We start from the raw sequence: 24,862 nt of genomic DNA, 5'->3' as shown, positions 1-24,862 counted from the left end.
TTGTCTTGAAAGCAGTCTTCCATTCATCACCTTCTCTGATTCTGATTCGATGATAGCCACTCTTCAAATCAATCTTAGTAAAATATTTTGCTCCACTCAAACAATCCATTATGTCATCCATCCTTGGCAAAGGAAACCTATATTTCACTGTTATCTTGTTAATAGCTCTGGAATCAGTACACGTTCTCCATTCTCCATTCTTTTTAGGTGCTAATACAGTAGGTGCAACACATGAACTCAAACTTTCTTTGATCAAACTTTTCTTCAACAACTCATGCACCTGTCTATTAAGTTCTTCATTATCTGTAGGTGTCAATCTATATGGTGCTTTGTTCGTCAAACTAGCTACAGGAATCAGATCCATATGGTGACTTATATTTCTCATTGGCGGTAAACCATCAGGAATATCCTCAGCCACAATATCCTTATACTCATTTAACAATTCTGTAATTTCTACTAGTACTCGGCCATCACTATCTGCTGTCACTCGGTCATTACTAGCTTTTGCTGCTCGGTCATTACTACCAACACTTGGTCCTCTAGGAACTATGACAAAACAGACTTGATTCTTCTTCAATTCCTTTTCAAATTTTTTCCCATTAACCATGCAAACTTTTATTGTAGTGCAACTAATCTCATTTGGACTTTCAATCAAAGACAACAATTGTTTGCTTCTTCCCATTCACCCAAAGAGTATATTGATTCAATCTTCCATCATGCATAGCATATCTATCATATTGCCAAGGTCTACCCAACAGAATATGACAACAATCCATAGGCATAATATCACACAAAACTTCATCAAAGTAATGTCCAATCTTAAACTTCACAAGGCATTGCTCACTTATCAATGTCTTATGCTCATCTTTGATCTATGAAACATGATAGGGTTTAGGATGCTTCAGCCTCTGCAATTGCAACTTTGTAACCGGCTCTTCTGATGCCAAATTTGTAGAGCTTCCATGTCAATGATCACTTTGCAGCATTTTCCAGCCATCTTACATCTTGTCTTGAAAAGACTGAAAAGACTTCTCCTTAAAACAGGTTCCTCATCACTTCCTTAAATACATAAGGTTCTTCACCATCAGATTTTCTCTAGCCTCAGGTCCACTAGGTGAACCTTCATCATCTCCTTGAATCACACCATTTATGTTACCTTGCCCACTTTCAAAAGATCTACATTCAAAAGATCTACATTCAAAAGATCTATGTCCCTCTTTACCACATCTGAAACAATTACTATGAAATCCACCTCTAGAATAAGAATTACCTCTTCCTTGGTAAGAATTAGTACCTCTTGTGTAAGAATTACCACTTTTCCATTCGGTCTTGCCTTTGTCATCATTCTTCCATTCAAATTTGCATTTATCTTGCACAAAACATTCAGATTTTCCACCTTCACCATAAGATCTACCTCTACCTCTTTGGAATCTACCACCTCTACCTCTTTGTCTTTGTTCATGCTTCTTTGCTAAGATCTCCTCAGCTTTCAAGGCATATTGATATGCTTCTTCAACACTTTCCAACTTCACAAAACTTATTTCATCTTGAATTCTAGATCTCAATCCATTTATGTACCTTGCAATTTTCTCAACATCATCAACCACATGTCTAGATCTGATGTCCAATCTATAGAATTCCTCGGTATACTCTTTCATAGTCATGTCCTTTTGTTTCAAATTTTGTATCTTTCTCAACAAGCTAACTTGGGAATCAGCAGGAAGGAATTTGTTCTTTACCTTGTTCACCATCTTTGGCCAAGTTCTGATCTTCTCCTTTCCTCTCCTTTGTCTATCAGTTTGCAAATGTTCCCACCATAGTGATGCATGTCCTTTTAACCTAGTCACTGCAATCTTCACCTTTCTATTATTAGGGGTGTTTTCATACTCAAAGAACTTCTTATTATCTTAGATCCAATCCAACATAGCATTGGTATCCAAGTTTCCATCATAAGGAACAACTTCTATACTAGGCTTTGAATTTTCCTTGGACAACACTCGCAACAATCTTTCCTCATCTTGATCTTCTTAAGGTTCTGGATTATGGTTTGGTGCTGCTGCTTCATCATCACTTTCATCATCAAGATGTGCTCCTCTCCTCTGGGCTGTCTCCACAGCATCTAATGTGGCTGCAATTTGTCTCAATTGATCCAATATGGCATTATCAACATTTCCTCTACAACGAACCATCTTTACAAATTAGGTTTCTATAAGATCGTAACCCTTTGCAAGTTATAGGTCAAATCCGCAGATTTGCCACCCTACAACCAAATCCAAATCAGCATTCTACACGATCCAATCTCCATAAGGATGTACCTCAAGCTTTGATACCACCTGACACAAGGAAAAATGGGTTAATAACTAGGGCCAAGGCTCACCCAGCTATCCAAACCACCCTGCAAGAGTTAACACAACGGAAGCAAACACAAAAAACAACAACCAAAGGAGGAAGAAGAGTGAAATACTTTTATTGATTCATCAAAATATCTTCATACATGCCCACCTGTAAGGCCTTCTGGGTTATGGCCAAATACAATAGATTCAAAATCCAGACTTTACGATCCAGCTTCAAGTTCGCATCTTCTATTCGATCCTCTAAGCTCTATGAATCTTAATTCCTTAAATTCTACATATAACTCGGTCCAAGACTTCTTTAAATACAAGTGTGGCCACAAGTCGGCCCATCACAAGATCAAATCCTATATTAAATGCATGCGCAGCCATAATTTGGTTCATAACAGATATAACTACCTAGACTGAAATTAAATGCAAGCTAAATCGGCCCAAATTGGAACCAGACATAGACAATTCGGCAAATGAAGACTTTGCAAAATACTGGCACTCGACATCCATAGGAGCTCGGCATCCAAAGAAAATCACTTGGTAGCAATAGAGAACTCGGCATCCTCCAACGCTCGGCAACCAAAGAAAATCACTCGGTAACCAAAGGCACTCGGGAACCAAATGATTCACTCGACATCCAAAGAATTCACTTGGTAACCAAAGGAACTCGGCAGCAACAGGAATGACTCGACATCCAAAGAGTTCACTTGGCAATTAAAGGAACTCGATAGTAACTAAGAACTCGGTAGTCACTGGCAGAAAGAGCAAAAGTGCAGGATTGCAAAGAAACCCAGGATGCTCCTGCATCATCTTATCGTGTGCTTCAGGTAGTTTGGTTGTGTGCTCCAAATAGTATCCCTTAGTGCTTTGGGTGTCCAGTTCTTCAGGTCAATGCTTTAGGTAGTTCTCCCTTAGTGCTTCGGGTGGCCAGTGCTTCAAGTTAGTGCTTCAGGTGGCTAGTGCTTCAAGTAGTACAGTATTATCTTGATGGTCGTACGGTAGAGTGTAATGATTAGTTCGCCCTAAGTTCCTAATAGCGAGTTCCAGAATGCTAAATGTTCGTACGAACAAGGTTGCAAGAAGGTCATACAGTCATACAGTGTCTAGGGAAGGTGTACGGTAGGCAGTTGCTGAAGCAGATGGTTTACGGGTCTTCTATTGTTTACCTTGGTGATCGTACAAGAAGGTAAGAAGTTTGTACGGTGAAGCTAGAGGACTGTAGGGTATGTGAGGGAGTAGATAGGTATGGGGAGTAGTAGTGGATGAAGCCGTACGGTAGAGATGAAGGCCATATAACTGCACTTGGAGGCCGTACGATAGGCTTGTGAGGCTGTACAATTGAACTTGAGGCCTTCCAAAGTGTGGATATTGAATTGTATTTGATATCTAGACAACACACTCACCAAATATGCTATAAAATGATAGAATAAATGATTCAATACAATTCCATATATATATATATATATATGCATCAGCTACAAAGATTGTGCTTCGATTTGCCAGATCTGAGCGAAGTGTTACAGGCAATGGAATAGGGTGAGGGTTGAAACCCACCGAAACTAGACAAACCCAATAGGGAACGTCTTTCACATCCGAAATGGCGAACAACAGAGAATCCCAACAGGAATTTGCAGTACAAAATAAATAATTTGAATGCATATCTATGAGTACCTACTAGCCTTGCTTAAATACCTGTCGGGGAGAATCTTTCCGATGGTGTACAAAGATAGCCGACGACAACACTTACCAACGGAAACTAAAATAAAAATAGGTCTGAGATATATTAAATCAATTGGAACTACAAATACAAATATTAACTTGGGCCACATATTAATTAATTAAAGTAACTAATTAAAGGTCCTTATATTATTTAAATTCTGGGACCAATTAATTTAATTTAATTAAAAAATTACATTAAAATTTCGGGAGATGACATGGTAGGGGTTCAATTGCTTCTTTCTTTCTAACTTAACTTATTAAGCACTTTTGGTAACTAAGACTTCTTTTCCAGCATATTCAAAATGCAATGATTTGACATCTTCATCTATATGTGCAACTTGTGCATTGTCCTCAGGTCTTCTACTGGTTTTCCCTTGACGTTGAGGACACTCATAAGATCTATGTCCTCTGCAATGGAAACATGTTTGACGAAAACCTCCTCTTCTTCATCCTTGACCTTTTCCCCTTCCTCTTCGATTCTTGTTATTTTGATCATGGGAACGATTAAAATTATTTCCTCTTTGATTCTAACTGCAATTGGCCTCTTCACTCTTTTTCTAACCTTTTGGATCTTCCACTGCAGCCTATTCCACCTTGCTTTCTTTTGAACTTCTTGTTGAACTTTCTTTCCACCCTTAAGGAAAATTGATATGCCTCTTCAATACTAGTCATTCTAAATTGACTTAACTCCTCATGAATACTTAGCCTTGACCCATTAAGGTTAGGGGCAACTTTTTTCTTGTCATCTTTAGCGTGGTCTATTCTGATAAGGACTCAATAGGACTCTTTTGTATACTCTTGAACAAAGCTTCTATCTTGCTTCAACCATTGCATTTTCTTTTGTAGATCGAGCTTATAATTAACATGAATGAATTCTCTTCACTTTTTCCACCATTAGATCCCATCTAGTGATTTTCTCCTTTCCTCTTCTATTTCGCTCCAACTAAATCTCTCGCCACCAGTTTTTTGCATAACCCTTCTGTTTGACCTTTCCAAATTTGACTCTCTCGAAATCTTCGATATCTTCATACTCAAAATATTCTTCTAATTTATTGATCGAGTCAATTAGTTCCTCAGGGTTAAGGTTTTAAAAAATGTGGGGATTTCAATCTTATGTCTTTTTCCAATCCTGGAAATGGCCACGAAAAAGCTATCCTCCGAAGATTCTAGCTGCTTTTGCTCCATGTTCAACATGGCCTTCTTTTTCAGTTTCGTCCTTACTTTCATCTCTTGCCACAATATTCATTCCTCTACGAATCTCCTCTTGCAATGCTTGCACTTGTCTTTGGAGGGCTCTAAAACCCTCTTCTGCCACTCCTTTAGCTTTTCCGCCACAGTTTGTTCATGGAGGCCTGTTTTGCACTTACTACTGAAATGCACAACCATAGTCTTGGTGGAAATTGCCTCACATTCAACAATCTATCTACAAGCTCATGAACTTCTTCTTTCATACCACTTGGTGAAGGGTAGCCCCCTTAATAACAGAAACACACAACATAAATAGAAAAATAACATGTTGTAAGAAGAAAACATTGGCTTTCTATTATCTCCAAAAGTATGGAATTACAAAATTTAGAAATATAATGTGCATATCCACATGGGCATTTTCCTTACAATATATGTAAGCCAAAGTGATGATAAACCTCCCAGAATTGTCCTAAAGAATCCTATGAGCATTATTTATATAATGAACTTTCCACCACCCAAGAAGGTTCTAGAAATTTCACCCCTAGACTTGGAGAGCGACCAACCCTAAAATATTATTATTATTCATATTTTATTGCATTAGAGTAGGTTCCAACAACTTTCGGAACACAAAAGAAATATTGAAGGACTTTCATTTTCGCCCATTTCATGTTGTGTGACTTTCATAGACAATAACTCATCACCACTTGCTCCGATTGACTATTATGACCCATTTTGGAAATGCCATGAACTGCTCTAAAACGCCTCTATGTGCAAGCTCTAGTCAACCAAGGTTTGACCCCCTTTCAGAGCCTCTAAAACCTTCAATATAGTGTTCAATTTATTTATACCGTACTGCTAATACCAATTTTTTTCAATAACTTCACAAGTAGAGTTGATATTGTATTGAAACTTTATTGGCTGGCTGAGATATCTAAAATGAACCCTCATGGAAGAAATCCGAACATTCTAAGCTTGAACAACCAACATACAAAAAATATTAAGCTTCCTAAAATAGCTACTTTGCACTAAGATAACCCTTATTGAAAGACAAATCAGAAATACTTTTGGGTGATGCAAGATTGCCCTAACACCTAGCCCTTATTAAAGACAATTTAGAAATATTTTTGGGTGATGCAAGATTGCCCTTACACCCATAATTTTTCTACATCAGATTTTGAAATATTGAAATCTTATGAGGTGAGGATTAGGGAAAAATTCAGCAAAAGTTAAGATCTCAACCCCAAACTTGTGAAAGGTTAAGATGTTGACAAAAGGTTGGGATATTGATTCTGAACCTTTCCAAGATTAGAGCATTTTATGTTTTCACAAATAAATTCTCCAACCCTTAACCTTCAAATCTCTTTGTAAAAAGTTAAGGTATTGAAATAGGTTCAAATGTTGATTGAAAAGAATGGGAGAGGTTGGGATGTTGACTCTTAACCTCCCCACTATTTTAGCTTTTTTCCTTTCTACAATTAAATCTCCAACCCACAACCCGTAACTTTTTTTGGCAAGTTGAGGTTTTAAAATCTTAACCCTTTTAGAAGTTGAGTGAATTTTTTTAATTCTTACATTTTAAATTTTAAACAATACACACCAACTTTAAAAGTGCATAACTTTTGACTCATAGCTCCAATTTCAGAAATTCAAAGTGCGGGATGGAGCTGACAAACAACTAGGGAGATTAGAAACACAAAAACCCCATGAATTATTACTAATTTTGAAGCTCAAAATTTGACATATTCTCAATTGTTAATGACCCCAAAATAATAAGATTTTGAAAATTTGACCAAAGGACCATGGAAAAATATGTGCTAATATGCAATTACACTCACTGACCTCACAAATAACTTTGGATAGCATTGACAATTTTATAAAATTCTGGCTATTGGAGAAACTGTGATAACACATGATAAACATGTTGAGTGGAAACCAGTCATCTTCATCCATTTAGGTTATTCCAAGTTGACATACACAAGTTCATTACCCTTGACTTTTGCCCAAGTCGACATGTGGAAGGCATTTAATGAATTACCATAAGCAATTTTCTGATTGTTTCATCCTTGAAGTGATATGTATTTAAGTATTTGTAATCATGCCATTGGATGACATTTATTATATATAAGTAATTATTGTAAAAAACCCTAACTAGGTGCAATGAGCATCGACTAAGATAAGAATGTAATGCAAATTGTTTTGAATTGAATTAACTCTATCAATTAATGATGGGATGAATAATGCTAATTAGTAATAGAATGATTGGTATTAAATATATAACAACAATCAAACAATCTATATTAATTAGTTAATTCTAGTATGTAATACTTAATACATAATTAAATAAATACCAAAGCAACTAAGTATTGAATAAGGCCTTGAACAAACATTAAAATGATAAAATAAATATTATATAATAATAATAAATATATAATATTAAAAACACACACAAATCACTGTCAAACAAGTGGTATTCTAAGTTGAAAAGACACGTGGAGGGTCATGTCACATAGCATCCACTCATACAAATTCCTGTGGAGGGACAAATCATAAGTAAAATGAAAGAGGAGGCATAGAAAAATAAGAACAAACAAAGTAGTGACCAAGGAGTAAATAAAGATAAAAAGGGGAGTATAATTAGACAAGGACATGGGCCCCATTTTGGGAAGGAATGCGGGGGTATTGTTTTTATTATTAATATGAATATTGTTGTTGTTAGTATATTTTGTTGATATGAATATTGTTGATATATATTTTGTTATTTGTTGTTATACACACACATATATATGATTGATTTGTACTAACATATGAATGATGCAAACATATCTTTGTGATTTATGACATTGTCAATAAATGTAATGTCCCCATTTTTGCCAGTATCAGATCTTGAGAGATTTAGCCTATTGTTGTGATCGTCATAGGTTAATTATTGTGGATCTCTGGTCTTCTGAGGTAGAGGCTTGCCTATGGGAGGGTGGGCTATGGGAGCGTCTTGTCTTCTTCACAATTCAATATGTTTTAGTTTGGTCTTTGTTTGACCTAGATTGCACTTCATTTGGGCTTAGCTTCATGCACCTGCTATTCATGGCAAGTCGGTTGATGATTGAGAAGGCCTTTTCTATCTTAGGAAAGTGCATTTGGTAACATGGGGAAATAATAGCTGTGACTCGTGTTTTAGACGACATAGTTAAAGGATGAGTATTTTGGGAGTTATTCTTATTTTAGTGGCCAAATTATTATTAAATCATTAAATGACTTATTATGAAGTTATAATCTAATTTGCAAATTTCACTATAGTTGGCAGTTGATTTATCATTTTAAGGGGCTGTTTATTTAATTAGTTGTTAGGCCTAAATCAAGTATTAAATATAAAACTGCCGGGAGTTTTTATGTTTAATTGAAAAGCATCTTAATGAAGCTATGTGCTAGAAAAGTTATTTATAAAGAGAATCTAATGGAAGCTTGTAATTAATGGTGTGTTGGTGAAGCTAAGTAGGTTATAAAAGGTGGCTTCATCAAGCAAATGAATCCTCCAATTGTCTATTGATTTTATTTTGCTATTGTGAGGGTTTTGAGCTGGAGAATTCAATTCCATTGCTGAAGTATAATGGTTTTGATTTGAGGGTTTGAATTTGGTGCTTCCTCATTTTGTATCAACAGTGGCTGAGGAGCGATTGTCTATTGGAGAATTTGGTGTCTTCTCTTACCGTTTTTCAGTGTGGATGAGAAGTAAATATTTTGGTAGTAATTTGAGAGTTCTCAAATGTCCAATTTCATTTGCTGTTGGGCGTTTTTAATATGCAATTGAATGCATACTGGGTGGCTTGGATTTGAAAGGTGACATGGGGGTTCTCTTGTAGCGAATTCCTTCTAAAGGCTGTGTTTTTAGCTATAGCAGTCACCATTCATGTGCAGATTTACAAATAAGTAGTGTATTCTTCATTCTGGGTATCAATCTTTGCAAAGTATTATTGTACTTGTCATTTGGATGTATATTTTGAACTGCTGGGAAAATAAATAAATAAAATTACCGTCCATTAAATTTGTAACAACAGTGACATAATTGTCTTAAATTAGTTAAATTTCATTGTACTTGCAATTCGCTTCATTTGTATAACTTTCACATTGCAAAAACTTCACATTTCAATCCAAACACAATCTGAAAATAAACTACAGTGAGATAAAGCTTGCATGCAAAGTGTATGACAGAATGTCAAACATTTGATTAGTGAAAAGGATATTGGTGTTTGTCAAAGTTAGAACAAAGGGTTCTTACAATATAGCTCCTTATGGAGGAATGATTGACCCTAAGTTCTGTCATCTTGATATGCGAGATTGCTAAGATCTCTATGCGACTGACGTAATTGGGATTAATTTACAATCTTTGTGTGTCAAAATATTTTGATGATGTCAACATATGATATGTGAGTGGCCCTCAATAGAGGGTGTCCCATCCAAGAAGAATTTTTTAGGCTACACTCTACAAAAGATGACATAATAACTAAGGGTTAGGAAGCCCGATCTAGAGATCACCTTAAGATTGGGTTATGATAGAGAGTAGAATAGTATAATTAGATTTGTTATTTTAACGATTATAACAATTTTAATGCAGGCTTTATTTAACACAAACTACCTCCAGTAGCAGGGAGATTATAGTGGTATTAGAGCATAATATTGCCATCCTGTGTAATTTTGTTGGTTTACATAAACTTATCAACACATTTGAAGAACTATGGCCAAACAATTAACCCAAGAGTTGAGAAGCTTCATGGAACAGACAAACGAAAGGTTTGAAAGAACAAACAAAAAATATGTGAGCTCCAAAAAAAAATTACTTGAAGCTATACAAAAACTAAGCAATAATAATCATAGTGAAAAACCCAACCCTAATATAAGGAGGAATTCTTATTCTAATGAGGATATTGGACCCTCATCACAAAGTTCAGTACCCTGATATGCCTTCCGTTCTTTTATTCCAAATGAGAAGCCAGTCATAGAAGAAGAAACAACCACAAATAGCGTGGAAAAAATTGCACCACTTTATTTGAATATGGACTCAAACATCCGATAAGTTATTCTCTTCAAGGAGTACCACCAAAATCATGGAAAACAAAAAGAAAATTCATGCTGACACAAACCTTAACAAAAAAAAAAGATATCACTACTATGTTTTGATGGGTTAGGGGAGGAAACTGCTCAATCGCGGATCAAAAAAATTAGATGCTTATCTTTCACTTAGCCCCATGACCGAAGAAGATGCCATTAACTTCGCCATACTCCACTTAAGAGGGTTAACCAAATGGTGGCACCATGGTCTCACTTCCCTAGGCCACAAAAGAATCACCACCTATGGTAAATTTACTGAAAAATTAAGGAGTAGGTTTGACCAAAGAGACTGTGAATGGTACTTCCAAGAGCTAAGTCACCTTAAACAAATAGGACTAGTAGAAGAATTTGCCACTCAATTTCAAGACCTATCTGTTGTGGTCCAAAATCTATCCCAAGAGAAACTCACTTATATGTTCGTAGGTCATAAAGATTCCATTAAAGCCCTAGTAAAATCCTATGAGCCCCAAAACTTGGAAGAAACTATCAAAAAAGCAAAAGAAAGTTGAGTTTAGCACACCCAAGGAAGGATAGAAAAATTCCACATAAAAAATACCTTATCAGAATGATGGAACTAGGAGAGATCACCAAGATAAACTATGCTTTATTTGAACGAAAAATCTTGGAGTAAGGAACATCAGTATCACAAAGGAGGAATTGATCTAGAAAATCAATGCTTTAAATATAAGGAACCTTGGGCGCATGGCCATCACTGTAAAAGGAGATGAATCGACAAGATAGAAGAAACATGTAAAGGAGAGGACCCCAATAAAAAAGCAAGGACTAATGGAATAGAATATGGAGCGTTAACTGTCCTTATTGAAGGGAATGAGATAGAACCTTTCAGCTCAAGGGAATAATTAGAGGACAAAGAATAATCACCTTGGTTGATACATGAACTTCACATGATTTTATTAGCAAACACATTGTGACACGGAGAAAATTGCAAATCCAAGAATTCAAGGGTTTTAAAGCAGCCTTTGGGAATGGATCCATAGATCAATGTATAAAAATTGTGCCCCAATGAGAGGTTACCGTAGGAGGACACACAATTAAGAGAAAATTTTATGTGGCAAATATTCAAAATGATATCATCCTTGGGATGCCATAGATAAACTCCTTAGAATGATTTACAATGGATGACCCTAACACATAAATTTGTTTCAATAACAAGGGACAAGACATTACAGAAAATGGGTTAACAAATGGTTCCCCAAAAATGGCCACTTGTAAAAAGATGAAAATAATATTCAACCATGAACAAGGAGAATGGGTTGCATAGTGTATAATACTAGATAAATCAACTCCACAAGGTAAAACTGTCCAGGTAGATATTCAACTTATATTGAGAAAATATCACAGAGTTTTTGAAGAAACTCCCCATGGGCTTCCTCCAAAAAGAGGCTCTCAAACATTCTATAGAATTAGAAAAGGGAGTGAAACCAGTAACAATGATTCCTTACAGACACCCTCGAAAACTCAAAGAGGAAATAGAGGAAACAATCAAGGAACTGTTAGATATGGGGTATATTCAACCCAGTAGTTGCCCATTTGCATCCTCTATAGTACTAGTCAAAAAGAAAGATGACACTATGAGAATTTGCATTGATTATAGAGCCTTGAACAAGAAAACTATTAAAAATAGATATCCTATCCCCATAATTGATGAGTTGTGCGGTACATGCTATTTTTCAAAAATTGACTTACGATTAGGATACCATCAAATTAGAATGAGGAAAGAAGATGTACCGAAGACTATGCTTAGGTGCCATTATGGACATTTTGAATTCCTTCTACTTCCATTTTCCCTCACTAACACACTGCCACCTTTTAAAATATGAGTGAACCACATCATTTAACAACACTTAAGGAAATTCCTACTCATTTTTTTGATGATATACTTATCTATGATAAAACATGGGAAGAACACCTCCCTCATATTGGGGAAGTTTTGAAAATTTTGGAAACTAAATCACTATATGCCAAAAGTTCGAAATGTGAATTTGGGCTAGATGAGATTTTATATCTAGGACACAAAATCAATATTAAGGGGATAATTGTGGATTGCAAAGAAGATTAACACCATGATAGAATGAGCACGACCCAAAACTCTAAGCTAACTCCAAGGATTTTTAGGCTTATGCAGTTACTACAAACATTTTGTAAAAGGGTTCTCCATTTTTGCACCCCCTCTCACAGATTTGACAAAGAAAGGAGCTTTCACATGGAATGAGGATGCCCAACAAGCTTTCGAGAAACTCAGAAACCACAAATTCTTGTCTAGTCCTAGCTATTCCAGATTTCACCATGCCCTTTGAGTTACAATGTGATGCATTTAAGAGAATGGATTGGAGTAGGTCTCATCCAAAGGAAACGAGTAATATCTTTTGAAAGCTATAAGCTCACTGATTCAGAGAAACATGATTCCATATATGATAAGGAAATGTTAGCTATAATGCATGCCCTAGCAAAAATCTGACAATACTTAGTTTGTGGAAGGTTTATTTTAGAATTAGATCATCAACATTTGCACCTTTTTTCAAATAAGAAAGATCTTAATGATAGGCAAAAAAATAATGGTGAGCAAGATCTATAGGTTTATGATTTTGACATTGAATATGTGAAAGGAATAAACAATGGAGTAGCTGATGCACTCTCTCGATGACCTCATATCAATAGTATCACCATCTCATAGGATTTGAAATGGGACATCATATTAGAATATTCCAAACAATGGACATATTAGAAGGGAACTTACCTAACAAAGACTTCGAGGTATGGGATGACATTATCCTTAACAAAGGAAGATTATACTTGGCCCTTGAGTCAAAATTGAAAGGAATTTTTGTGAAAGAATATCATGATAATCCACAAGTAGGGCATCAAGGATACTATAAGACCTAAGTACATTAGAGAAAAATGTTCTTTGAAAGGGTTGAAGAGAGATGTACAAAGGCATATGTAAGAATGCATGATTTGTCAGCAGAACAAGGTATAATTAACACACTTTGCAGGGTTACTACACCCATTACCTATCCCCACCCAAAAATGGAAGAGCGTATCCATGGATTTCATAAAAGGGTTTCCAAGAGTCCAAGGGAAGTGTAGTATCTTTGCGGTGGTAGATAAACTCACAAAATACACTCACTCTTTGCTACTTCCACAGAATACAAAGCACACTAGACCTGAGTTATTTTTCGTAGAAAATTTCCAACTCCATGGACTTCCTCAAAATATTGTAAGCAATAGAGAGAACAAATTCCATAGCAAATTTTGGGAGGAACATTTCAATCTCCCTAGAACAACTTTAACCCCGAGCACAAGCTACCATCAACAATTGTTGCACAAACAGAATTGGTTAACAAGTGGCTAGGAGGATACCTAAGGAATTCTATCACAAAACAACAGATTGCATGGATTGTGTGGCCACACCTAGGAAAATACTGCTACAACACCACTCATCATATGCCAATAGGAATGAGCCCTTTGAAGATACTATATGGTTGTGAGGCTATATCTTTCGGGAATCTGATCACCCAAGAAAGCAGGGTCCCAAGCGCACAAGATTTCATTAAGCACAGTGCTAAGATTATCAAAACTCTTTGTGAGAATCTTCATCAAGCTCAGAACCAACAAAAGATATATATAGATAGAAAACGTGTAGAAAGATCTTTTATGGTTTTAGATATGGTATTTTTGCAGCTACAACCTTACAAGCAATCTTGGATTAAGAAAAATGGAGTTGAAAAACTCAAATTCAAGTTCTACAGGCCCTATAAAATATTATGAAGGATAGGGGAGGTAGCTTACAAACTCGATCTTTCTAGGGATAGCAAGGTTCATAATGTGTTTAAAGAAGGTTTTGGGACAAGTGACTCCTTGTACCGATTTATCTCCTCTAGATGATGCAGGATAACTTACCTTGGTACCTTAAGGTATCCTTGACTCACAAGAATGAAAACTAAAGAATAAAACTATTACCGAGTATTTAATTAAATGGAAAAGAAAACCCGCAGTGGGTGCTACTTGGGAAAAAGAAGAAATTCTAAAATTGCTCGAGGACAATCAAATTCGGGGCAGTGTTAGCTCTATCCCAAAAATATTAGAGCACATGGATACTTTCCTTCTCAAGTGTGGCACCATATAAAGATCCAAGTGTTTGCTAGTATATACGTAGCCATATTTAAAAGAGTATTCTTAGATAAAGATGTGTATAGTGTTGTCTTGGGTGAGGTTGCCACTTTATAACTTCAAGGAATCATGATGCTGTGTTTCTTTAAGATAAGTACAAGATAAAAACTAATTAATGATGGTATATCAAAGGGCACAGCTTCATATTTGCAGCCTATCACATTTAAATTTGTTTCTTACATATATACTTTTTCTTTTTGAACTTCCTTACTTTTCTTGCATTGTTGTGTTTTATATTTTATGATTGTTACTTTTAGTTTGTGCACAATTTCAATAGGTTTTGTGCTCTTTTGTTAGGTAGAGTTGCAATACGTACTCTCTAATCCCCTTAGTTAAACAGAACTAGTTGATTGCAAAGATAGCTAAGAATTTGGTCTATATGCATTACATCATGCGCCTTTTGTCACATAAGAAAACCAATGACAATGAGTGGTTGATTTGGAATTGCTCTGTAACCCAAACACTTTTGTTGCACAACTTGCTTTGGGTTCTTTACATGAATTAGAATGGCTAGTGGGAGTGGCTCTATGGCATGTTCAAACAAATGAATTGGTTACTATAATTTGATGAAGAGCAATATGAAGATTATTGGTTTCAATTTTGAATTTTTGGTGATAGTTGACGTGGAATTAATTATGTCCTGATTTTTTAATTGGATTTAATAAGTACTATGAAAGCAAGCCCTAGCAATCCCAAAAAGACAAATTCCACCATATTGTAAACCTGAACTTCAAACCCTTGCTTAAACTTGAACTGGGAACTTAGATGGATCTAGTACATAATTAAAATGTATATCGATTATTTTCAAATTTTGTAATAACTGATTCATAGTTTGATAGTTTGAAATTTGCTTGTTCTAGTCATATTTTAATTTGCATGCTTTAAAATCTAAAATTAAGTAGTCTTTTAAAAAATACCCACATGTATTTATATTTATATAATGTCGTAATCTTTGCCATCCAAAAAAATGGGGCTCAACTGTAGCTGTCCTTGGAACACACCTCCCTGTCTTGCCGTCTTGGAAACCCCATGGAACATAGGTTTGAAATTAAAAATTCTGACATCATTAGGTTTCTGCAATTATGTTTTTGTGATACCAAAATCCCTACTTATTGCTCTCTACGGAGGAATCTTTTTCTTGTTCTTGAGGTGTAAAGTATTCATATTTTGTTGGCTTATTTATGGAATAAATCCTTTTGCAAACTTGAATTCTTTAATCCGGTACATGCATGTTTTAACATTGATTTGTAATTTCTGAAATATTGCAGTCTGTAGATATACTTATGGAGATGTTGAAAGGAGATGGCTATACTCCTGATGGTTTCTGTGTGATAGAAGTGATGAGGTAAATCATCATGCCTAGATAAGATTTTAGATGCATGTAGTACATCAACATTGGAATATGTACAGATCAAGTCCTGTTAGAAGTAATGCCTATGTTTTGGAGACATTTATAAATGACTGTTCACTGCACTTTTAGGTTAAGCTCTGAAAAAATGTATAATATACTTACCGTTTTTTAATGCCTTTTAAAGTATTCTGAGATTCATACGTAGCTTAATCCTCAAGGAATGTCTTTAAGGTACAGTTTGAATTTTGTTTAGTTTTGTTTGGTAGCATATCCTTGCTATTTATTTCTCTTGCTGGAGTCTCAACTTCAAGTTATATTTCTGGCAGTTGGCTTAAGTAAATTTTCAACTGAGTGTAAAAAAGTAGTTCACTCTGGTAATTTTTTTAATTGTTTGAGCCTTTGCTGTAATACTCAACCCAAATGTTAAGACAATTATTGACATTCCATATACTTATGGATTTTGATGACTGTATGCATCTTTCTTGTTGCTTGTTATGATTTTTGTCCTTATGTATTTCATTTAGATTTTCATGGCTCAGTTGCGTAGGGTAGTGTGTTCTTGTATATTTGTGTTTTTGGTTCTTTCTTGGAGATGCATAAGTTAGTCCTGTTGGAGAATTTATTTTGCCATATCTGGTCATGAATGTCTTGATATTAATAAACAATAAGAAAAACAACACTGTAAAGTTCCTTTAATATGGAAATAATTGGTTTCCCTTCTAATCTTACCTCCTCCTTAGTTAATATCTAGAAGAATTAGATCAATGAAGTAATTTTTTTCGAAGTTTCCAACAATTGATAGAATAGTCATATCCATCTTCATGATAAAGATGAGCTCACCAAGTTCCTGTAATTTAGATTTAGAAAGATGACATTTGTTCTATTATAGATCAAGGGGTCACAATACAACACGAGTAACACTGTATATAATCAATCAGTTATCCAACTCAGTGGATGAGACTAGTAAGTACTAACCCCTGCCAAGCTATATAAGAACTGACAGGATATCCAATATTAACAATATACATCAGATCAGAATGTATATCAAAACATGATAACTATATCAAAACATGAACCGTGACACAACATGGCAACAATACATAAGCTGCTGCAGTCATCATCTAAGGGGGTGGCATCTTTCTTCCATGCTATCCATCCAAGCTACCCCTCCATCCATCTGATATGTTTCCCTTCCTATATATGCTCTAAATATGAATGTGTGTACACCCAAGCAACAAGAAGTGCTAGAGCTTGTGCAAGAACCTCTCTATCTCTCTGTTCTTTGAGCTCATGTACAGAGTTTTTCAGTACTACTTCAAAGGGCGATCTCTCAGCATCCTGCCTAGCCCATGAAAAACCACGGGACATTTCCCATGTAAATTCTTGTTGGCTAAATATTTTGTAAGCCACTGTAACCACAGCTTACAGAATGGGAACTTTAGGCAATGGTGTAGTGAGATAAATCTCTCCTATCAACAATAAGGGAGGCACCCTTCTTACCGTAGGAGACCTAACTGCAATTGACAAATGGGCGGTTCACTGGATCAATTCCTCTTCTTTCAGGAATAATTTTACACTAACAACTACTTTTTTCAACTTAACAAAAGGAATCTATTGCTACGATAATACCGGTGGCTTAATAGTTGATGTAAGAACAACCTTAAGACAACAATTATAACTTGACTTTTGTAGTTGATAGCAAGAACCCAAAGTCTCCTACAAGCAACCTTCTTGAAACAAAAGAGCGAACAACAAACAAAACTCAAAGTCTTTGTTCAACTATTTTAATATGAAAGAAAATATACTAAGAAGTAAAGCTCAAAGTCTTTAAATCCTAGCACTTGCAGGCACTATTAAACCATAGCAATCTTGTCTATGAAAGCTCAAAGTCTTTCAGGAACAATAGTAAATACTCAAATGCTTAACAAAGATTGATTCCAAGCATCACAATACAAAGTTTGGGAAGAACTTGCTTCTTTATTCACTTCAAAGATTTGCAACAAGAAATACAAAGCCTTCAAGTTACAAGTCCAGCCTTCTTCTATAAAGAAAAAGGTGATTATTTACAATGACCTCTCTCCTTTATAGAGGAAAAACCTATGTTCCCCCGAGATTTCAGAATGGGGACGATAGGGGCGGTGGTATGGGTTTTCTGGACGAGAAATTCTTTTGGCGATTTTGGGGACGGGGGGGGATTGGGGCAGCTATATAGAGGGAAATTATAAAATATAAACTGAAATTTGCAAATATACATGTTATTCTTATGAAACTAACCACAAAGCATGCCATTTAAACATTATAGAACCTTAACACACCATTTGAATGCCATCTAGGAGGCAATAATTGATTTCAGTACTCAATTGCCAATATCCATATCAATAATATCTAAGTTGCCGGTTCGCGGTTCGGGTTCGAGAACCGGTTCGCTGGTTCGACAAAATTTTGAAAAGGGGTTTGGGTTCGTTTGGGTTCGTTAGTACAAAAACATGTAAAAAAAAATTTATTTTTATATATATACATCTTTACGAAGCATGAGTTAGAATTAGAATGTAGCATAGTAGCATAAACACATTTGAACAACAAAAAACTTTAAAACAGCATAAACAATATAGTAGCAAACCACAGCGATTGTTGGAACCCCTAGCGACTAGATCTCTTCCCTTTCATTTAAAAAATTCATAATTGTATCTGATTAGTTTATGCAGATCAACAGTAAGTTTTAATAAAAATTTCTTCTTTTCATAAATTTATTTACCAAACTCTTATTATGATTAACATAATCGATTGAACGTGGTTAAAAACTAATTAGATCTAGCTTGCAGAAGGTAAATCCCTTTGACCAGCTGAATATTCTTCAATCTCTTTGGGCACAATCTCCCAAGCACTGATCAACAATAGTAAACTGGAAAAAGACCATTCATGGAGGCCTTTGGATAACACAATCTGACGTCCCAGATTCAATATTCTTTAATACAATTTTTAATATACCTAGAGGAGAAATAATCAGCCAAACAGTGATAGACAATGTGGTAAGTAGCTGCCCCACCTGACCATATTCATGTGACCGTAACTTTCTTCTGCAGGGCAACATTTCCCAATAAAACGTTGTTTATTGTTTAGTGTTTGAAAAATTCATATTGCTACTCAAATAGGCCCTGAAATTCCTCGAAATTGGTCATGGTGGTCGCCACATGTTGAGCATCTTCTCTTGTGGGTGTCTCAAATTTAGTAGCATTCTGATTCAAATAGGAAGTGTTTTACAGCTAAGGATTACTCAACACTAAAAAACTGTGGCATTGTAATGCCTACCAACCCAGACCTAAGATGTATCAACATAAATTAAATTAAAACATGCTGTAATGTGGAAAATTTATATGTGGTTCTCCTGGGTTCGAACCCTGGTCCGAAATTTTATATGTGGTTCTCTTGGGTTTGAACCCTGGTTCGTACCAGATCAAACCAGGCCTCCAAAAACGAACCCAGGTCGAACCGGACCAGAACCACGAACCGGTTCGAACCGGTACGTGGTTCGGAGGGGGGGGAGGTACCCGTGCAACTTAGAATAATATGTGAACAAAAATATTTAAATATAAGTTTAGCAATGAAAATATCATAAAAATCTGAAAATCTAAATGTGCCCAAAGGCTAGAGGTCTGCTCCTAGAAATCAACATAGAAAACAAAATATAGAAAAATGAAGCAGACTGCTGCTCCTATTTTGCCTCTACCACCATGGAAGCAAGAAACTCACCTTCTGTTCTTGCAAATGAAAACCACTAGAAGCTGCAACACACTCCAACTTCAAGCAAAACACAACAAAAGTCAAAACAATCACAATGTGGTCATTTTTGACCTTTTAGGTGTAATGTTTCCGTTATAAAATAAATAATAAATCAAACTTTTGTAACGGGTTGATTGATTTAATGTATCTCGGGCCCATTTTTATTTTGCTTCCATAGTTTGTGTCGCCGTTGGCTATCTTTGTACACCCTTGGAGAGTTTCCCGACGAGTATTTAAGCATGGCTTATAGGTAGTCTGTAGGCATGCTTTTGGATTATCTTTCTCTGTATTGCGAATTCTTGTTGGAGTTCTCTGTAATTCGCCATTTTGGAAGTGAAAGATCTTCCCTATTTGGCTTGTGCGGTTTTGGTGGGATTCAACTCTCACCCTATTCCGTTGTTGCATGTATTACTTTGCTCGGATCTGGCAAATCAGAGCAACATCTTTCAACAAATAGTAATTGAAGTACTTGTGCTCAATTCTCTAGTCTTGTTATATTTGGAATTAATAATTAAGTTGCATAATTGTGTTGTTCCCTTCTATAATCCATCCGTTGCTCTTACACTGCTTTCATACGGCTCTTTGTGACCTCCATAGTCGATGTACGACGCCATTCAAATCCTACATTTGTGTCCTCTGTTGAAATCACCGTACGGGCTTCTATAGTCACCATACGACCTTCCATATACATCGTATGACTCGACCAATCATTAGTCATCGTACGGAATTTCATTCCTCCGTACGGATAGCTCTATCATTCCGTCTTCTGTGCACTACTTACCACCCATACGTTACCCACACCATACGGCTCTGAGTCTATAGTACGACAAGCACTGTATGGACTCATTGTATAGACACACATTCCTAACCGTACACCCCATTTCACCCTATGTATTGATCTGCTAGTCACCGTACACCACTCTTGCATCACCCCAACATTACTGTCAGTACATCGTCACCAGACTTGGCCATTGGAACATTACATTAGGGCATTTGGAGGGGTGGGGCCAATTGGACGACCAAGTAGGGACAAACAAAATAAAGTATTTTGTTTTAATTTTTTTTAAGCTTCACAAAAAATGGGAATGACTGGCTTTCCCTGGTACGGTCGGGGGACTTTTGGACATCCCCTTTTTGTACCAGGGATGGCTAACCGTCTCATTTTTTCCTCTCAGAAGTCCCCAAGCACTGGGGACGTCTCCTGCAATTTTTTGTCTAACTGGGAACAACAGGGGGATGTCCCATACTTGCCCCTCCGTTCCGGGGACATCCTTGTCTTGAAAACCTTGGCTTTTTCAGCTGGGACGTGTCCCCGAGGTACATAGGGAAAAATGAAGAGAGAAAGGTGGAGGAAAAGATGGAACAACCTCAACCACTTTGACTTATGACTAGCTAACTACGTTGACTGTATTCAAAGTTGCATGCTTGATGCGATTGCAACTTAACTACATGAGCTGGTTGTGTTGGTTCCCAAAACCACAAATTGGAAATCCAAGAGCTTGCCTATTCTCCAATAAGATTCCACAATTAGTTCTGGCCAACAAACGGGAAAAATTTCCTTGCACTTGAGGCTTCGCTACACCTAAGTGGGTGAAGCTTTACCTCGAACCTGATCACCTGGTTCAAAGCTCTTTTGTAGCGAATTCAAGCTTTGTGAATCATTTAAATTGGCAAAATATTGAAAGTTTGTTTAAAATGAAATTTGTACGAATGCTTTCAATATTTGTTTGTGAAATGAATGTTATTTGAATGGAAGGAATATTATCTATGAATTATGGATATGAGGGAATATCGAACTTCAAAACTTCAAACTTTAAACCATTTAACATAAAATGCAGACCAGTCCCTTATTTCACCTTCGGCGAGTAGAGTCAAACATTGTTAGATCCTTTTGTACAACCTTGAGAGACAGTATTATACCATTGGCTAGTTTACAAGCTAAAACTTCAATTGGTAACATAAATCGTAGTCTAATTGAATTTAATTTCTTCGGAAAACCAATTAGACAAAATTCCCATAGACAAACTTTCCTATGCAAATTTTGATTATCAAAGACCTATATTGGAATCAAATTTTCAAGTTGAGCGGCAATTGATTTAAAATCAATAATCATAGAGGATAAATCTGAACAAAATATCTGAAATTCAATTTTCAAGACGAATAAGCAAAACAGGGCTCTTGCATGAAATTTATAAAATGAGTGCAAACGGTCTCTACTTAGTTACAATATTTTACATATCCAAGTTGCAAAGAATACTTTATTCCTCCTTTTTTCTCCTTATATCTCTCATTTATTGTTCACCTTCTAATATTTCTCTTTTTATATTATTCTCTGACTTGACTTGTTTTTTTGTATCTCTCACCACCTCTCCTTATTTAGAGTTGATAAATAGAATAGGGTGACTTTTCAAATCCAAGAGTCACGTTTTCTTCAAAATAAATTGCACCTCCTTATTTTTAAGTAGTCATTTTTATTAGTTTAATATATCTTCTTTAATCTTAACCGCATGGCTCATTTTAGCCATAGCTTTAATGGTAATTGGATAAGGCAATGAATTTATTAATACCATTCGTTTATTATCCATGACATATATGTGTTTTCTATTATCATTGACATCTTTGGATTTATATCTGCATTGTTATACATAGTTCGACCTTAACATTCAAAGGATTTTTCATGGGTCCGCATGCTTCATACACTTCATCAACCACAATTCCTTTATCTTCCAAATTATGCAGTGACTAATCACTGCTAGGTCTCCTATGCATTCTATGAATGTTAGTTTGTCTCTGCAACCGTATGTATCCCTTCCAGACGATCGGTCGACAACAAATTTTGAGAACTGCCATATTGAATAAGCTCAGCCCAATAATTTTAGTAACATCAATTCTCACCTGCATGTAACCCACAGTCTTCTGATACAACGTTGAATGAATATTCCTCTCAGAGGCAATTCAGATGATAGGATTTGTAGAATGACTCCACAGAAGAAACTATTGACTTCTCATTTCAACCTTTGGCTGCAACACAATTAATCCCACTTCATTCGATGACTTATCCTCCTCAGATGTTCTTCTACCCTTCTTTCGCATCTTTGAACTTAGAGATGTATGTTTTTCCTCCTTCGATGTTTTAGTTGTGGTGTATATGGCTATTATTTCACAAGGACATCATTCAACTTGATAGCCTCCAGATATTGTTTGCAGAACTATCCCAAACTAGATCCATGGTCACTGAAATTATATGTTTTGCGCACTTCAAGACGAATAAATTGCCGACCCTTATGTATTTCCTTTAGTCTTATGATTATCATGATGCATCAATATATGATTGTTGTTGAGATGGCAAGCTTGGCCACGCTCATATTTGATGATAGTATATATCCTCTATACCTGAGGCTTCATGTTGTGAGTGAAGGAGATGGTTTGGAAAGTTACAAATATTGAATTCTTCTTATACGACATCTATTCCTGTATCGGGCTTTTGGAGATTGAAAACTAAGGCTTTTTGAGGTACATTGATTAAACTTTCTGCACTCTATTCCTTTGCATATGAAATCGCCAATTGTGATGTGTTTGGTCTGCACAACATCAATGTAATTTAGAACCAATATTGAAGCCTCTTTATCATTGTGGCTGGAGCATTTATAATTGTCGCTATTGTCTTTACCGCTTCTCCAAAACATGAAACACTCTAATTTAGACGCCATATTTGCCAGGGAGTAGATGATGCCTCTCTAAAATCCCACGCACCGGGTGCGTGTACGTCTCTGCTGTGGGTACTTCACACGTTCGAGTACACCCACCACAACCATTTAAATATGGTTCCCATAGATAGACAAAATGGACAAAGTAATGTATATAAACTATGGCGGAGATAAAATTAATAATGCATATGCTTGAGCAATGAAGTCCAGAATCAGACTAATCGTGATGAACCTGTCCACACGGTTGAGAATATGAGTTTTTCCCGTTCGGGGAACATAGTGGCCTACAATGTTGATGGAACTCTGCACCATCCTAGAACATCGATTAAAGGAATAGTTTGATCAATCCCTTTGTCAATAAAGCAATTGAAGAATCTGTTAGTTTAACTCTGATTAGAGCACTAAATGAATGGGCGCAAAGATTTTATACACAGGAAGAACATTCACAAAGAACAATTTAAAAATAATATTCATTATTGGGAGATTATAATACTATGTCTATCATTAATAAAAATACTAACCTTTGGTTTGCTTAACAAAAGGGACGTGACTTTTAATATTGAAAACATGTCACCTTATATAATCAAATATAAATTTAAGGGTTTGTATCATTTAAAAAAAAATTCAACAAGAGATTCGATATAAAACATTTTACATTCATATATTTATTTGTCTGGAGCAATAAGGAACAAAATATGAATTTGTAGTATATTCTAATATTAATATTTCAGTGATTTATAAAAGCATGTTGCTTTTTAATTATTTAAATGGCATAGAGAATTAAATTGTAGTTGATTGGTCCTTTATAATCATCTTAAAAAATCTGTAAACAATTTATGTCAGAGAAGTGGACAAGGTCATCTATGGCATTTTAAACTCAATCATCGAAGATATTGTGAAATATTTAATTGTTTCCGAATCTGTGTCCAGTCTATCCCCGACCTTAGGAGTTAAAGTGCAATCTGGACCAATTTATAATTGCGTATATATATTTCATGCATCTCGTCTTGATTATTAAATTGTTTATAGTTTATGTGCATAAAACATTATAAAGTTGTACATTATAATCTTCATTGTAGTTGACTCTGTTGCTCGATTAAGCTAAAAGCATTTGTCATTTGTCTTTTTATCATTGAAGTATTGGATTTATATTTAAAGTTAGAAAATCTGTAACTTCCTTCTTCAAATCTCAAATCCATTGTTAAAAACCTTATACAAAACATTCATTTCCAACTATCACATAACTCCATATTAATCGAGTTCAAAGACCTTGGCCAGCCGGAGAGCTCCAACGCTTAAATTCACTATAGAGAAGTCTTGAACCAAGCAGTCAACGTTTGAGATGAAGATCTACTTGACTGGGTGTAGCAGAGCCTAAAGTGTAGGGGAATCAAAGTGATTCTCATTTGTTGGCTAAAACTGATTGCGGAATCCTATTGGAGAATTGGCAAGGTCTCGGATTTCCAATTTGCAGTTTTGGG

The 24,862-nt window shown here is 35.7% G+C and overlaps 1 protein-coding gene across 8 annotated transcripts in view; it reads left to right on the top strand.

The window, feature by feature from the left end:
- LOC149552326 (Pentatricopeptide repeat (PPR) superfamily protein) overlaps nucleotides 1–24,862 on the top strand; it is a 156,211-nt gene that overhangs the window by 74,757 nt on the left and 56,592 nt on the right. For all 8 annotated transcript variants that reach the window (XM_089787856.1, XM_089787855.1, XM_089787854.1 and 5 more), the window contains one exon: nucleotides 15,812–15,888. In XM_089787856.1, the coding sequence (XP_089643982.1) occupies nucleotides 15,812–15,888 (77 nt within the window). The remainder of the gene's footprint in view (nucleotides 1–15,811; nucleotides 15,889–24,862) is intronic.

The sequence above is a fragment of the Cupressus sempervirens genome, chromosome 6 (genome assembly GCF_028749045.1).
Source record: "Cupressus sempervirens isolate cs-2001-9-10 chromosome 6, ASM2874904v1, whole genome shotgun sequence".
NCBI classification, from domain to species: Eukaryota; Viridiplantae; Streptophyta; class Pinopsida; order Cupressales; family Cupressaceae; genus Cupressus; species Cupressus sempervirens.
This window is presented reverse-complemented; position numbering and strand designations above follow the sequence as displayed.